The following is a 17081-nucleotide window of genomic DNA, read 5'->3' as shown; positions in this document are numbered from 1 at the left end:
ATCCTCAGCACCCTGTGGTGTAGGATCGAGGCAGGGCTAGAAGGGTTTCTGAGTTGTGTGGAGGGTGGGTTCCAAGTACCCTGTTAGTCCCTCGGAGTGGCTCCTGCTGTCTTTTCTGGACCTTGGCTGCCCTGGCAACGAGAGGTGGCTTCAGCTTTCCAGGTTCACTCCCAGCTTTGTTTTGCTTTCTTTCCACCTTTTCCCCCCTTCTCTTCCTGTCTTAGCTATGTGTTTTCCCAGAATTCTTATGGGAATAGGGTATTTTCCTGCCTCCCTCCCCATCCCCCCTTGTCTGTCAGATTTCCTGTTTTACAAACTTGCTTTGAATCCAGGCCCAGGACTGGTGGGAAGCAGAGCCTCGGGGACCTTTGGTCACCCTGGGCTCCTGCCTGCTCCCTTTCCTTGTGCCTGGCCTTGGGTTCCCAGCGGGTGAATACAGGTGCCCAGCCCTGAGAGACAGCAGCAGGCTCTGCACATGGCTGTGCCCTGGCTGACTTGTCCTAGGCTTGCTGAGCTGTTCCTCCTCTCCCAGTCCCTGTCCAGGATACCTTTCCTTTGTCCTCCTTGGCCTGATCTTTCCCTCCCCTCTGGGTATCTTGGGACTCCCTCTTGAAGCCATTTTCTGTCCTGGCGATCTGAATGAGCCAGCGGGCCACACAGCACACTGAATCGCTCCTTTTGTTTTTGGAAGATTTTTGTCTTAAAAGTTTTTTTTTTTTTTTTAATTATGCTTGTAAGTGTGCATGGGCATGTGTGCAGGAAGGTCAGAGGTGTTGGGTTCCTCCTGGAGCTGGAGGTACAGGGGATTGTGAGCTTACTCGGAGCTGGGAATAGAACTCAAGTGCCAGTGTTAGCAAGGGTAGTGTCTGTGCAGTTCCCTCCTGAGCCAGTGGTTCTTGACCTGCGGGTCTTGACCCCTAACCCTTTCTCAGGGATCAGATCTCAGATATCCTGCATATCAGATATTTACATGGCAATTCCCAACAGTACAAAATACAGTTATGAAGTAGCAACGAAAATAACTTCATGGTTGGGGTCACGACCTGAGGAACCGTATTACAGGGTAAACAGCATCAGGGAGGTTGAGAGCCACTGCACTGAATCGTTTTCAAAGACGGGCGTGCTGTCCGGGGTGCACAGGCCTAAGTTCTATACAATCCCATTTTCCTTTGTTGCTTGTCACCGGCTTCTCTTTGGAGAGCTGTGTGTAGAGGCAAGTGCCACCTTCCAGGGACCCCCGTCCCATGTCCCTCAGCAGGGCGTGACACACAGATGGAGTTGGACTACAGAGTGTTTGATCTGCAAAGAGTGTCCAGATGTCAGGGTCCTTTGATCAAACTTCTGAAAACTGGTGCTGTGGCCTCGTATCCATTCCCCTTGGCTGGCCTGCGGCTAGTACAGGCTTATCCAGGAGGCCTTGGCTCCGCCCGTGCCTATCTCTTCTCTTGGAAACTCTCTGGCTGCTCAGAGGCTCTGATCCAGCCTGCCCATGCCTGTGAGCCCCATTACTCTTCAGCTGACACTTGGCCATAGGCTAAGAGAGTACGTGCTGGATCGTCCTGCCTGGTCCTCGGGGAGGGCGGCCACCCACTTGGCTTTATTTCTAAATAAAATAAAGTGTGTGTGTCCTTAGCACAAGGCAAACCCTGGGCTAAGATCCCAAGACCTCCGTGGGAAAGGAAGCTGGCCTTCAGTGGAGAGAGGAGGTAGAACTCCGGATAGCTCTTGGGTAAAGGGCTGGGGCTGTTAGAACCAAGAGGAGAAAGGTTTTCCCTTTTCCTGGATCCCATCCATTCTGCCCTCTGCTTGACTTCTCATAAGTCAGGGTTTAGGCGGTGGGTCATAGGTAGGTAGAGGAGGAGACTCCTTCCTTCTCAGCTCTGGTTCCCTGTGGAGAGGAAGGTGGCTCTGGGTGGGGCTTAGAGGCCTCCCAGCTTCAAAACTCCGGAGTAACTGGACAGGGCTGTGTCCTAGATCACCATCCGGAGGGGAAAAGACGGCTTTGGCTTCACCATCTGCTGTGACTCTCCGGTCCGAGTCCAGGCTGTGGATTCTGGTAAGTGAATGGCCCAGGACGGCAGCCCTACCCTCCCACCAGGCAGCTGAACTTTGCCGACAGTTTGGAGCTGGATGGGGCCTCACACTGGATCACAGTCTGGGTTTTCAAAAGAAAAAGAATAATATTTTTAAATGACTTACAGATGAATCTGAGGTTTAATGAAAATAGAGCCCTTTTTTGGGGTGGGGGTTGTTTTATCAAAATGAAAATAGACTCCGTATTTTGATTCTGATTGTTTCTGGAAAGGAGCTAAATTTGAATTCGGATGACTGTGGGGGGATTTATGAGCTTGCATCCCGTCTGTAATCCCATTTCATACTTAGAATGGACGTTCCAAGCTGCCTCATACCTTGTAACCCTTGAACCTAGGAGGCAGAGGCAGGAGGATTGCTGGATGCTCAAAGCTAGTCTGGCCTACTCTGTGAGACTCTGTGAGACACACACACACACACACACACACACACACACACACACACACACACACACTTTCAAGAGAAACAAACAGAAAGCAAGAACATAATAAGCAGAGGCTGGGAAGGTGAGTCAGCAAAGCACTCACCCTGTAAGAGGGAGAACTCGAATTCGGTCTCCAGAAAAAAAAAAAAGCCAAGCATTGTGGCTTATGCTTTAATTATTTATACTCCTGGGGTGGGGGAGTGGAGAAAGGAGAATAGTTGGGACTCATTCATTAGCCAGAGGAGCAGACTTGATGAGAGTCCCAGGCAGAGAGAGAGAGAGAGAGAGAGAGAGAGAAGATGGTGCCTGAGGAAACACTTGTTCTACAGAGGTTGTCCTCTGGCTTCTGTATATGCATGTGCATGTCTATATCTCCCTCTTCCCAACCCTCACACACAGCACACGTGCACGCACACACACACACACACACACACACACACACACACACACACACACACACACACACACACACACACACGCACGCGCCTCTATTGCCAAAAAAAAAAATCACTTTCTTACTGTTCTGAGGGACTCTAGTGGGGACGGGGTACGAGCACACTGAGAGGCGAGGGCAAAGGCCTTTGAGAGCCGCCCAGTTGGGCACCACTGTGTGGAACAATAGAGAGGAAAAGGACAACTCTCGTCCAGTGTCACCAGGGATGTGTGGAGGATTCCAGGTTCTTTGAGGAGGTCTTAAGCCTCAGTGGTCCCTGAGTGGCTTTTCTTTGTCCTTGCAGGGGGCCCAGCAGAGAGGGCGGGGCTGCAGCAGCTGGACACAGTACTACAGCTGAATGAGAGGCCCGTGGAACACTGGAAATGTGTGGAGCTGGCACACGAGATCCGGTGACAGGGGGCAGTGGGTGGCGGAAACCTCAGTGATGGCATATCTTCCCCACCCAGCCCTGGGCACACTGCCTTGCTCTGCTCTGCTCGCTCCACTCTCTGCCCAGCTGTGAGCAATTTGCATCGCTCCTCAGGGAATCCATTGCTTGGCCTAGAAATGGGAAGGTTCAGGCTCAGATGAATTTTGATCCCACAGCAAACAGCAGGAAAGACGCTCTGAACGACCCCGTGGTCCCTGCCGTGGTTCCAGGGGGCTGGTTCCACTTTAGCTAATTGTCTCTGCTACCGAATGGCTAAACCCTTTGTTTAAGGGACTGTAGACAGTGCAGATGTTTCAACTGTACAATTTAAATATCTGAGCCCTTCTTGACTCTGTGGGCTAGCACCCCAGTGGTCCATTTTGGACCCGCTTCTGGAAGGACGACATGGAAATCGCATTTCTCTTGCTCCTCTTGGCTTCTTTCGCTTGCTTCCTACCCTGACTGGTTCTGATCTCCCCAAGTCTGAACTCCTGTGTGGAATTTCCAGGAGCTGTCCCAGCGAGATCATCCTGCTCGTGTGGCGTGTGGTCCCCCAGATCAAGCCAGGACCAGATGGCGGAGTCTTGAGGCGGGCCTCCTGCAAGTCCACACATGATCTCCTGTCACCCCCTAACAAGAGGGAGAAGAACTGTACTCATGGGGCCCCGACACGTCCCGAGCAGCGCCACAGCTGCCACCTGGTGTGCGACAGCTCTGATGGGCTACTGCTCGGCGGCTGGGAGCGCTACACTGAGGTGGGCAAGCGCAGCGGCCAGCATACCCTGCCTGCACTGTCCCGGGCCACCACTCCTACTGACCCCAACTACATCATCCTGGCCCCACTGAATCCTGGAAGCCAGGTATGGACAGCTGAATGTGGAAGGGTCTTGGGTCCCTGCGGTAGGTTAGGATGTCTCCAAAACGGAAAATTGGATTGTGAGACCTGTGTGGCATGGCTGTTAGGGTCCTATCATTCTCGTGATCCATGGAATGCACTTTGGAACAAGCTGCCGTGAAGGAGGATGAGGTCTCCCAGAGGGCCACAGAGCCCTATTCACGGAGCTCTCTTCCACCTTTTCCCCTTTAGGAGAACCGCTGTGCTACCCTTGTACCCTGAAACGTTATACTTCCATCCTCAGACCTGGGTGCAGCCCCCTGCTGGGCCGCTCTGCCCCGTTCTTGGGACTGGGTGAACTAGGTTTCTTGTCTTTCCTTTGCAGTTGCTGCGGCCTGTGTACCAGGAGGATGCCATCCCTGAAGGTGAGCTGTCCGAGATGCTAAGCCCTCTCAGCCTGGAGAGATCGTTGAGGTCAGCCAAGGTCGGGCCCGACTTCCTATTCTGAGTTCAGAGGCCTTTCTGACGGAGTTGGGGTTGCCTAACTTGAAACAGACCCTGACCCCTTTATCCTCTTGGCACCTTCGTCCCCGCCACCAGATGACCTGGTATTTCCTTAAAGTCAGAATTAAGTCGGTAGAGAGGGGAATCTGAGAACCATCCAAGGGACAGGTGCTTGGCATTTATCTTGGCTGTTATCCAGTGTTGCTGGGCAACCGCTTCTGGTAGGGGCTGTGGGCACCACATTTGAAGCTGCAGGGAGAGCAGTCCTGGAATTCTGGGCTTCGAGGTCTCGGGTTGGAATTTTGCTGTGGGAATTCAGCCAACCACCGCCTCCTCCTTTCACCTATAAAATAGGATCAGTTGCTCCTGCCTGGGGCCTGTCTGGAGGATTCTAGGGGAACACTGTTGTACGCAGTTGCTGCATGCTGGAAAGATGTTATAGGGAAGCTACCTCAAGCTTTGTAGATGTCGCTGCCAATTCTTTCCCTTTGGCCTGTACATTCTGGCAAGAAGTGGAGCTGGCATAAAGCAACCTCTTCTCCAGGAACCCAGGGGTATGGGATTCTGGGGCAGGCCCTTAGGCCCCCACGCACCTGCCACAGAGTTCTGACCCCAAAGTCCAGCTTGTCATGCGGTCCGTGAGGACTACCTGCAGTGTGATTGAACCTATCTGTGTATAGAACACCCTGGGCCTCCTTCCTTGAGAGTGGCCTTTCCCATCTTGTTTTGGATTAGTTTCTGTGCTCTTTCCCTCCATTAGTGATAAGAAGAAGATTCTTAAAGTGGGCACTTGGGCCTTTGGGAAGAGGGGGCTCCAATTAGGCTTAGAATTCCTGATGGAAGGCACCTTCCTTCTTCCTCTCCCTGCTGGGAGCCTATGGGCTCTTGGGCCTAGCCTGCCGGAAGAAAAGCTGTGTTCCTCCTAGGGAGGAGCCCCACAGTGATTGAACAGTAAGTGTCTAAAAGCTTTTAGTGGGCACATTAGGGCAGAGTAAATATGTCACTGCTCAATGTCGATTTTATTAGGGGCAGGGCTGGGCCCAGTGTATCTCTGTAGGCCCAACCTCAGACCCGGGAACTGTCAGGCAACAGAGACACTGTAGAGCTTAGGCAGAGCGGCTGAGGAGAAGGGCGGTTGTTGTTATCGTTCTGAAGCCATGTCCTGGGGACCTGGGAAGATGTGTCACCTACACGGGCATAGGCACACGGTTTGGGAGCTCTTCCGTCCTCTCCCACAAGGCTCCAGAGTTGCCTGTATGGTTGGTCCCAAACTGTGTCTGTATTTTTACTCCTCCTCTCTGAAAAATATAGTGCCAAAAAGGGCACGGTCACCTAAGCCTCGGGGGAAAGAACAAGTCAGGCAGAGATGATGGTGTTAATAACAGTGGGAGTGTTCTGAATTCCTTCTGTCTGGGTCTTATGTGGCCTGTGTGCACACACATGCACATGTTTGTGTGTGTGTGGGTGTGTATGCACGTGGAGGGTGGAGGTCAAACCCAGGAGCCATCCACCTTATGTTATTGAGTCTCCCTGGGGCCTGAGACTTGCTGGTTAAGCTAGACTGGCCAGCCAGGGAGCCCTAGTGAGCCACCGGTCTCTGCCTCCTCAGTGCTGAGATTACAAGCACATGCCACCATGCCTAGCATTTTACTGGGGGTGTTGAGGAGCAGACTCAGGGCCACAGGGTGAGTGCAGCAAGCACTTTACCAACTGAGCCACCTCCCTGTCCCCTGTCTCAAGATTGTGACTTCACACACATTCTAGCACAGTGATCCTCTTGGTATCAAAGGATATCTTTTCCCATTCCCATGGATTAATTCTTTGCAGCCCAAGTCGTGAGTTGAGAGGAAGGAGTGAAATTCCAGGCACAGGGTTTCCCTCACACCGTGGTGCTGGCCTCTGATTCCTCTAGCTTGGAAGGAGGGGGCCTTTCAGGACGGAGAGCCCAGCCATCCTGCTTTGAATATCAGGGGCAGGGACCGCTCAGCCATCTTGCATTGAACAGGGTCTGAGGCCTTGCCAGAGCCTAGAGTGCCTGTCTGGCTGTAGTTGGCATATGCCCCAGGGCGGCTGTCCTTTGAAAGTTTACCACACCGCCAGAGCCAGAGGGCTGCCAGGGCTCGCCTCAGAAGCTCAGAGCAAAACCGTGTAATTACTGTGTTTGGTCAGTGAAGCAGGTGCTACAGGAAATGGAGATGATACAGGTTTAGGCCAGACATCACAAGAGGCGACAGGTGGGGGTTTGCCTTCGTGGGGCTCAGCACCCGGCCTGCAATCTGGATTGTTCTAAAGAAAAAAGAATGACTTGGAAAAAAATCAGTTCTGGAGATCCACACCCCTTTGCCCCATATCACCAGGGTAGTGTGGCAGTGGACCTTTAGGGATTGACTGCCACCTAGATTGGGCTGGTCCTGCCTAGTGCCCTTTACTAGCTGAATGGCCTTGGCCAACTCATGAAAACACCCTACACCTCTGTTTGCTTCTCTAGAAGATGGGGCTAAGTAGTCTCCCTCCCCTATGCAAGCAGAGAGGTGGGTCAGGTGGCTGCTTCGTGACTCTTGAAATGTAGGGTGAAGATTCTCTGACGGTGCCGGGCACCTGGGCCTAGGGAAGAACTCTCGAGTGAGTCTGAGACTTAGAGCCTTCCCTGATCCAGGCTGTGCCCTGTCAGTCTAGCCTGTCGTCTATTACTTCCAGGCTCAGCGTCCATCTCTGCTGTGCCAGCACCGATGGCTGCCTCAGTGTTTGAGGTAATCCATCCTGCGATCACAGAGCAGCCCGGCCCTCCAATCCCTCTTTCTCACGGGGCCTTTCTTCAGTTTCCAGCTGACTCACATGGACAGGCGAGGCGGGAAGGTGTAGTCTCTGCTTCAGAGCAGGAAGAACAATGTCAGAGAGGGAAGGAGCCTGCTCCACGCAGTCACACAGCGTTCCGAGCTGCAGTCAGCTTCTGAGTGAGGCAGACATGGCTCCCACTCAAGGTGTCTTGTCCAGCTCGAGACTAGTGTCGGTCTTGAGACACGGGTTGTATTTTTTTTTCTAGTGGAAGGCCAGGCTGCTGCACAGACAACCTGTCAGCCCCCAGGGTCAGGTCCGAGAGACAGCTGTGGGACTCTTTTCCTGCATCTGCGCGTCCTGTCCCCATCTGGGTCCCCCTTCTTGAAGTGTCAGGAAGTGGTTTGAGTTATGGTTTGAGTGCTGCCTCCAGACTGTGATCTCGCTGGTCACTTGTGGGGGCGGGGAGAGTCGACTTGTTTTTCTCACCTATCCGTGAGAAGGGGGATGGTGGGGGGCCCTGGAGCAAGTGTGAAACCCTCTGGGCTGTTTCCTCTTTGCAGTGGCCTTTGCGTTGGTGGGGATCTTCCCCAAGATGGAGTCGGCTCAGGTCACTTGTTCACTGCAGGAAGCTAGAGGACACCTGGGCTCCTTAGTCAGGGAGAACCTGGCTGGTTTCTCCTGGCAGTGGGAACCCCAGGAAGGAGCCCAGTGTGTGTGTGTGTGTGTGTGTGTGTGTGTGTGTGTGTGTGTGTACCCCATCTATCCCTCAGACTTGTTCCTCCATCTTGCTTTCGGAACACAGGCAGCAGGTGCTTTTCATGATTCTAGTCAAATTGATGGCGGGCGGCCAGGTAGCTCCCGCTACCTTGACTAGCAGAAGGCGTGGACCCTGATGTCCACGGGCAAAGCACATTGTCTCCATCACTGCAGGGAACAGACCTTTGTGCGTGGTTGGTGGTGAGCAGGCCGTGTGAGGTGGGATGATAGCAGGACGAGCGTGTGCCCTGTCACTTGCAAAGTCCTCTCTGCTCCAATTCACGGTCCATATAGAACGGCAAGTCCAGTGAGGTCAGACCCTTGAGTGTTTCGATCGGAGTTTTTTCTGCGTTGTGATTCTGCTGCTGCTGTCGTTTTCCGATGGGATCTTGTCATGCAGCCCAGGCTGCTTCGGCCCCAGGTTTCTGAATTCTGGGATTCTTGGCATGTGCCAACACGCCTAGACGATGTCTTGGTTTTCAAATGTGCAAGACTGATAAATGGATAGCTTTGTTTTGGTGCCTGGACCACTTGGAGGGATGGGGTCCAGGGTAACTCCCCCTGTCACAGTTGTGGGCTGATAGCTCTATCCTAGCCCTGGAGTTGCTGTTTCTACCCCCTCACCCCCTCACCCCCTCACTCCCTCACCCCCTCGCCCACCCTTCTTCCCCCTCAGGAATCCTTGAGGCTGAGGCTGAGCCCGGCTGGAGTGGGATTCACTAAATGGATATTGTTCCTTGTTCTTACAGGGGTGGGCTGGGGTGGGGTGGGGAGAGGGATCCTTGGAGGGATGACGAGAGTACCTCATTGTCCCCCAACTCTGTTCCACAGAACCGGGGACTACTACTAAAGGGAAGTCGTACACTGGCCTGGGCAAGAAGTCTCGGTTGATGAAGACAGTGCAGACCATGAAGGGCCACAGCAACTACCAAGATTGCTCAGCCCTGAGACCACACATCCCACATTCAAGTTATGGCACCTATGTCACCCTGGCCCCCAAAGTCCTGGTATTCCCTGTCTTTGTGCAGGTGAGCCTGTGGCATGCCCCAGGGTTCCCCTCAGGAGGAAGTGAGAACCGTAGGGGACCTTGGTTCCAGGAGCGAGGGTGGAGCCTCATCCAGGATCCAGGGCCCCCTTTGGGGACAAAAAAATAACCTTATATTCAGGAGATTATAAGAGAAGCAGAAGTTTCCAGAAGTCTATGCAGGAAAGTGTGGAGCCATGAGAGGGTCCTTGTCTTCCCTTCCCAGCTCCTTCATTGTCTGGGGCGCAGATAGGGGTACAACAAAGTCTGGCAGTGATGCTGGCTGCTTCACCCAGGGGCAGTTCGTGTTTGAAACTGACTGAGGGAGAGTGTGTGTGGCTCGTCCCTCTGCTCAGGCAAATGCATCGGCCCACACTCACCACGAGGAGCACAGAGCAGAAGTCACCGGGATGCAGGAGTCCCAGGCTCCCCCCACCCCCCACCCCCCTTTAATCTCTCACTTCTTCATGTCCCTACTTCCTTCTTCCCCTCTTCCTGTCAATGGGTTAATGAGCATTCAGTCTTAGGTTCCATTACAGCGTTTCTAACCATGATTTGGTTTCTCCCACGCCCTGCCCCTGGCGAGTCTCTGCTGCCATAACCTCTGTCGCCTTCGTGTCTTCTGTGTTCTATCCCCCTCTTTCCTCGACAACACTCCTCTGCTTTTGTGGTTCCTTTTTTGGCTATGTGGCCCATGCCTACACCCACATATGTATGTATATAATAAAAGCATTTAAAGCTAGATTCTGCATATGAGAAAGCACATAGTGTATGTATGTCTTTCTCAGCTTGGGTTACCTCGATTGATATGTTTTAGATCTGTCCATTTTTATGCAAATGCTATAATTAAATTTTTATGGCTGGATGAAGGACCATTGCACATATGTATCTCATTTTCAAGAAGAAATTGTTAATTTTTAAAAAATTAGCAGATAATTACTATACAGCCCAGTCATACTACTCCTGAGCATGCGTCCAAAGGACTCTATATCCTTGACAGAGATCCTCGCACAACTCTGTTTTGTTTTTTATTTTTTTTCTTTTCTTTTTTTCGGAGCTGGGGACCGAACCCAGGGCCTTGCGCTTGCTAGGCAAGCGCTCTACCACTGAGCTAAATCCCCAACCCCTATGATTCTGTTTATTGCTGCTGTGGTCAAAATACTAAGGAACTGGAAACACCTCAGATGCCCAGCAAATGGTGAATAGGTAGCAAAAATGTTCTGTTTTTCTTTCCTCTCAAATCTTTATTTATTCTGCCCCTTGGATGTCACTTATATGACCTTTTAGGTTGTTTAGACAGTTTTAAATGTAACAAGCTCTTATTTACCACCATGTTGTTCCCCCCACTTTCCCTTTTCTTGTGGGGCTGGGGACCAAACTTAAGGCTTTGCTCGTGTACACAAGCACTGAACTATGCCAACAGCCTGTGGCTTTGTAGACAGCCTTTCACTGTGTAGCTCAGGATGGCCCAACGCCATCCTCCATCCTCAGAATCCCAAGGACTAGGGTTATAGGCTCACTCTACCTGCCTGGTTATTTTGGTTTTGCTTTTACTTTTTATTACAAATCAAGTCTGACAAGATACCACAGTAGGGATAAGTGTCTGCCACTGAACCTGACAACCTGAGTTTGATCCCCGGGACCCATATGGTGGAAGGCGAGAAGTGACTTCTGCAAGTTGTCCTCCTCCTTTTATACCCATGGCATGTGTAAGCCTGTTCCACATATGTGTGTGTGCTCACTCCACACAGACGCTGTCCCACCTCTTCTGTATTATAGTGTTCTCCCTCCCCACCAGAAACCTCCCCACCTGGCTCGATGACTGAACTTGGCTCTGCTTTCTGTCAGCTTGTCCCGTCCGCTTATGAACAGCTTAGTTTTGAGGCTCCATCCCCACTCTAGTACATAGTTGATGCCTGTCCTGTTATCTTTTTATACCCCTGCTTGAGGTCAGGGACTTGGGGGCCAGGTGATAAGTGTACACTTCCAAGGACGGGTGTTTCTGCCAGGGTCTGGCAGAGTTTGGGCACGTTCTTTGAGGTGGACAGGACAGGGTGGTGGGACTCAAAGTTTGAGTGGGAATTGGTTGCTGAGGTGAAGGAGTTTGTCTGCTCAGCATGGAACCTGAGCAAGGCAGGGACCGGCCTGGCCTTGAAGAGACTCGAGTGGCCATATCGAGAGGCATAGGGCCCTCAAGATGCCTCCTGGGCCTGACAGCAGAGACCTCCCTCTGAGGCATGCACAGGACAGAGGAGAGCTGGGAGGGTGCTGGAGCCTGGTGTGGGGGCGTGCACCAGTGGAGAACTGCAAGGCCCTGAGCGTGTGGCTGAACTTCCTGTAGAGAGAGCAGCTCTTTTGATCAGGGCTGGCTGTGCCGACCTGGAGCAGAGTCTTTCTCTTTCCATTGCGGGTGCGAGGGTGAGAGGGTGCGTGGGGTCAGGGGTAGGAGGAGGGCAGACAGACTTGTCTTTTCCCTCTGCAAGACAGTTCTCTGATCTGGCTTTGGCAAGCTGCCCTTCGCACTCCCACTCAGCGTGACTGGTTTTCAGCCCCTAGATCTCTGTAACCCTGCTCGGACTCTCCTGCTGTCAGAGGAGCTGCTGCTCTATGAGGGGAGGAACAAGACTTCCCAGGTAAGACCTGCGCTCTACACTGGCTTTGGGCTGGGTTTCTCTTCCCTTGCTTCCTATGGAGAAGTAGTAGACAGCCTCAGGGTAGAGACCTGAAACTCTTCTAAAAGCCTCTTGAGAAGGTTATCCAGTTCTTGTTTACCATCTAGTTATAGTGGTCCCTTTCCCCCTCTCTCCCTCTCTCCCTCTCCCCCTCTCCCCCTCTTCCCTTCTCCTCTCCCTCTCCCTCTATCCCTCCCTCTGAAAACTGATCATTGGCGTGGTCAAAGCACAACTCTAGTCTCTAAAAAGACATCTCATTGTTTATCCCAGCAGGAGAAAAGATAACAGTTTATCCCAGCTGAGATAAGCACCTGAAGATTGAAGTCTAGTTAAAGAGAACTGTTAGGAGAATGCTGAAGTCTTTCTATATGAACCAACCCCAGACCCTGTCTCAGGGCTCCATCTAAGCTCATCCTCTGTACTCCTCCCCCAACTCTAGCCCTGTCAGCAGGGGTCAGGGGTTAGGTCGTTCTTCCTGGGAGCCAGTTTATCTGTAGCTGGGGGAACCTCCCTCACCCACACAGTGGAAAGATCAGGAAACTTGGAAATAGGAAGTCTACATCTAGCCCCAGCCCTGTCACTGGCTTCTGATGACTTCTGCCTTCCTCATCAGTCTTACCATCTGAGCAGTGGGTTTGTGCCTGTCTGAGGCTAGCCCCTTGTAGCTTCATCCTCCTGGACACTCTGTGACTGGAGCTAACACTGGCAGCTGGCTTCGCCTTTGTTTTGTTGTAAGCAAGCAGATCAGGGCACCTACGTTCCACATGAGTACTGTCTCTTTTAGGAGGGCTCCCCCAGGGAGACTGTGTGCTCGTTCCTCCCCTGACTGGTGACCTTTTAGTGTGATGGGAACCTTTCTCAGTCTTGTGCATGACTCAAGGGCACGGGATGCTGGAGCAGTCAGTCATTGCGGATTGGCCTGGGACAGTAACTCTGTGCTTGTTGTCTTAGGCCAAAGAAGGTTAATGGATGTGGCCTCTTGAAAGTATGAAAAGCAGAATGTGAGCTTTATTCAGAAAGATTGAGGAAAAGTGAGCAAACCTCTGGGGAAGGGGGAGGGGGAAGGGAAAGGGAGGGAGGAGGAGGGGGGAGGGGGAGGGGAGGGGGAGGATCCCCAGGGAGGAAGAATCTACTAGCTCTCCTTTGTTAGGTTTTATGAAGCAATGGCAGAGCCTAGACAGAAGCCAGTGTAGTCTCTGTTGAGGTTTTGAGGTTGGTTAATCCTCTGGGCTGTCATGGGACAAGCCCACATGCTCTCTGCCTGTCCTCCTGGACTGACCAGGGAGATGGATCACTCACTGCTCCTATGCTGCCCACACAGTTATGGGTGGTTGAAGCCTCGCTTGGTTCCTCTCTGACTCTAGCTTTGACCTTGACTCTCTGCTAGATCTCAGTCACTTGACTTGGCCGGCTGCTCTCCAGCCTTGCAGGTGTCTCCAGGACTGTTCATTGTGCTAAGCTGGTTCTTACAGGATCAGCTCGTGGCTTTACGGTGGCAGAGGGAGTTAACTCTATTCCAGCAACCGAGTCACAATCCTTTCGGTTGCCTCCTTGTCTATGGCGTGGCTTAAAGTGTCTCCTGGGTGAAGCTTCTTGTTGGAAGCTTCCCTTGCTTACAGTTTAGCCTGTCACAATCAGCTGCATCAGAGCCAAGGATATGTGAAAGAATGAAGGCATCTTAAACATGCTCTAAGGGGTGCGGGCCTCTGGAGCCAGTGGCCTGCTGTCCCTGGCCCAGTGCCCTTTTCCTCCGTTTATCTGACCACCATGGTTCTCTCATACCCAACTACATGCAGCGCTTTCCTTGCACCCCCAGCCTCTGTTCTCACCACAGCCTATGTGAGCACCTCGAAGCCCTCACCACGGCCCTCTCCTCTTCCTACCTGCACTGAGCTCCGCTCCTGCACCCCTAGGATTGCTGATGTGACCCTGGGCCTCTCTTTGGAGAGCTTCCCTAAGGATCTCAGCCTATCTACCTCCCCCTTGCTTCGGTGGGAGAGAAATTTCACTGGGAGACAGCATGTAGGTTGTAAGAGTGAGAAGTCAGGGGTTGGGGATTTAGCTCAGTGGTAGAGCGCTTGCCTAGCAAGCGCAAGGCCCTAGGTTTGGTTCCCAGTTCTAGAAAAAAAAAAAAAAAAAAAAAAAAGAGTGAGAAGTCCCTTGGTGCTGGGTTTGGTGCCTAAGTGTGTGGCTGCAGGTGAAGTGTGAGGGTCAGGGCTGGAGAGGTGTGACTGAATACTTAACGTACCCAGGAGAAGCCGGTTAGGGACAACAGCCACCTGGACTATACTCTCATGTCTCATTTACTCTCTCCTACCTCATTCACCATTGAATCTACAAACGTTAGGTATTTACTGTATATTCTCACTGCTCATGCCTGCCACACGCATGACCCCATGCTGCACGCACAACCCCATGCTACACACATGATCCCAATTAGGCCTGCAACATCCTCACGCCAGGAGAGGAGAAGCACAAAGAGACTGAGCTTCTTAACCAGGACCCAAGAATCTCAAGGCTGGTAGGGATCGGAGCCAGGATTAGTACCTGGTTCTCTGGCTGTGTAATGTTTTCTATGATCCCTGGCACTTTTGGCATGTTTGTTAAAACCAAAGGAGCACAAGCCAAACTATAGCTGTAGTAACAGTTCACTCCCCACTGCCCCCTCCCCCATACTCCCTAGACCCTTTCCCCTCATCCCCCCACCTCCCACAAACACACACAACTTGTTGCCTCCTGGAGCTTTGGAAGCTGAGAACTAAAAGAAACTCTCCCTTCAAGACTGAAGGCAGAGTCTTCTTTTTTGAGGACAAGAAAAGTAACCCCTTCTCCTCAAAGTAAGATAGTGGCAGCCTCATAGGAGAGCTTTGGTATGTCTCATGCTATCGCCAGGCATTGGGTAGCTTCTGAGAACATGGAGGGAGGGATTCCTAGACTCTATTTACTCTGTGTCATTCTCCAGGGAGGAACTTTTCCCAAAGGGGTTTCCCAATGAGTAATGTGGCCTCTCCACACAGCAGAGTTGTAAACTGGGAAGTGCTAAGTAGCTGGAAGGTCTGTGTGTCTTGAATGTTCTCTCTCTTGCTTCTTCTTTACCATGACTCTTCTCTGAGCATGGCGATGTTAGGGAGCTGCTCCAGTCCCCACAGCACAGACTGCTCTGCCCGCTCCCACCCAGAAGGCACAAACTGACTGGATGCACATCCAGATCAAATCATCATTTGGTGGCCTTTTCTGTTTGTTTGTTTGTTTTTGTTTCTGAGAGATGCTTTATCTGTACAGCCGTGGCTGCCCTGGAACTCGATTTTTAGTGCAGACAGACTGTCCTTGAACCCGGAGATCTGCCTACTTCTGCTGGGATTAAAGGCGTGCGCCCCAAAGTCAGGCTCATGACAGCCTCTTACACACATCCTGACCACAGTTCTGGTCACTGCAGCTTTGCTAGGCTCCAGGAATACTGTGAAGTCCAAGATGCCACACCCTCTGTTTACACAGACTTATGGGGTTTACCATTCACTGAAGCACCAAGGTGTTGTCTGTAGGTAGGCGTAGGCCCATGGCTGGGTGCCCAGGAGAAGGCTTTGGTCAGGGCCACTTGGGAGAAGTCACCCTCCGAGTTGTAAGGAATCTGTGACTAGGTCTTGGGATTCTGGAAAATACGTGGTTCCTAGGAACAAGTGTCTGGAAGACTGGCCCGGGCCCGGGAAGGGTGGTGGAGGGCAGCAGGTACCCGGACTGTGGAGATGGGGTCAGTGTTTCATGGACTGTGAGGCTCCTGCGTGTGGGGTGTTAGGGAACAGGGTCCCACATGCTTTGGCCTGGCATGCCTGCCATCTGCCTTGCCTCCAGCCCTGTGCCAGCCCTGGCCTTTGCCTGACCGACTTTTGGGGGAAATTTTCTCTCATGCCTTAATCACTTCCTGTCTAGACCATATTCTCAGCTCTGGGAGCAGGCGGGGGATGGGGCCATCGGCCTAGAGCTTTTCTCACCTTGTGGCTCCTCCCACAAGTCTTCCTAAGGCCCCAGGCTTTTTTTTTTTTTCTTTTTTTTTTAATTTTCTACTCTCACAGATTGTCTCTTCCTACATTTCGTCTGTCAGCTCCCCTATGGTCTGGAGGTAGTCAGCCTTCCCTGACTGGGGGACATGTTTCTGTGGGAACATGAGGGCTTTCCTACTTTGCAGACCCTCCTCAGACCATCTATGAGTCCACTGAGCACTCCATTGTTTTCCTTCAATGCTTACTGAATTTATTGTCTCCTCTGCTATAGGTGCAGTACCACCTCTCTCTCATTAGGAGTAGGCTGACTGGAGGATTGATCCCTAGCTGTGTGGCCATGGGAAAGTCATTTAACCTGTCTAAGCTGAGTGATAACTGTTTAAGTGAGGACAGACCAGGGTAGGAGTAGATTCTCAGCAACTAGGATGCTTCTATTGCACTGTATTGAGCTGGACTGGACAGGGTTCAGATTTCAGATCCCTTCTGGAGGGGCTGGAGAGATGGCTCAGCAGTTCCTAGCAACCACATGGTGACTCACAACCATCTGTAATGGGATCCGATGCCCTCTTCTGGTGTGTCTGAAGACAGTGATGGTGTTCACATACATAAAATAAATAAATCTTTTCTTAAAAATATTCCCTTGGGGTTGGGGATTTAGCTCAGTGGTAGAGCTTGCCTAGGAAGCGCAAGGCCCTGGGTTGGTCCCCAGCTCGGAAAAAAAAGAAAAAAAAAAAAAAAAAAATTCCTTCTGGCGAAGAATTCTAGCTATTTTTTTTTAAATGGGTACACTGTAGCTGTGAACCACCATGTGGTTGCTGGGAATTGAACTCAGGGCCTCTGAAAGATCAGTCAGTCTCTTAACTGCTGAGTTATCTCTCTAGCACCCAAACTCTAGAGCTTTTGTGTTTGGGACCTGTTGGAAGGGGACATGGCCCTGCTTAAATACATCCCTGAATTGTCTCTGTGGTCCTAATTACTTCCAGGTTCCATTTTTATGTAATGCTCAAGATGGCAAGTGGGCCTCTGAATACACCTTACATACATATACATGTGAGCATATACGTATACATGCACATATGTATGATATATATTTGTATATGTTATTTTAGACAAGCTCTCACCACATAGCCCAGGCT

The 17081-nt window shown here is 51.7% G+C and overlaps 1 protein-coding gene across 4 annotated transcripts in view; it reads left to right on the top strand.

The window, feature by feature from the left end:
• Rgs3 (regulator of G protein signaling 3) overlaps positions 1 to 17081 on the top strand; it is a 122801-nt gene that overhangs the window by 41651 nt on the left and 64069 nt on the right. For all 4 annotated transcript variants that reach the window (XM_032903143.1, XM_032903152.1, XM_032903161.1 and 1 more), the window contains 6 exons: positions 1975 to 2056; positions 3253 to 3358; positions 3887 to 4238; positions 4599 to 4638; positions 9083 to 9279; positions 11825 to 11908. In XM_032903143.1, the coding sequence (XP_032759034.1) occupies positions 1975 to 2056; positions 3253 to 3358; positions 3887 to 4238; positions 4599 to 4638; positions 9083 to 9279; positions 11825 to 11908 (861 nt within the window). The remainder of the gene's footprint in view (positions 1 to 1974; positions 2057 to 3252; positions 3359 to 3886; positions 4239 to 4598; positions 4639 to 9082; positions 9280 to 11824; positions 11909 to 17081) is intronic.

Source organism: Rattus rattus, chromosome 1, assembly GCF_011064425.1.
Source record: "Rattus rattus isolate New Zealand chromosome 1, Rrattus_CSIRO_v1, whole genome shotgun sequence".
Lineage (NCBI taxonomy): Eukaryota > Metazoa > Chordata > Mammalia > Rodentia > Muridae > Rattus > Rattus rattus.
The sequence above is the reverse complement of the archived record's forward strand: the minus strand, read 5'-3'. Positions and strand labels throughout refer to the sequence as shown.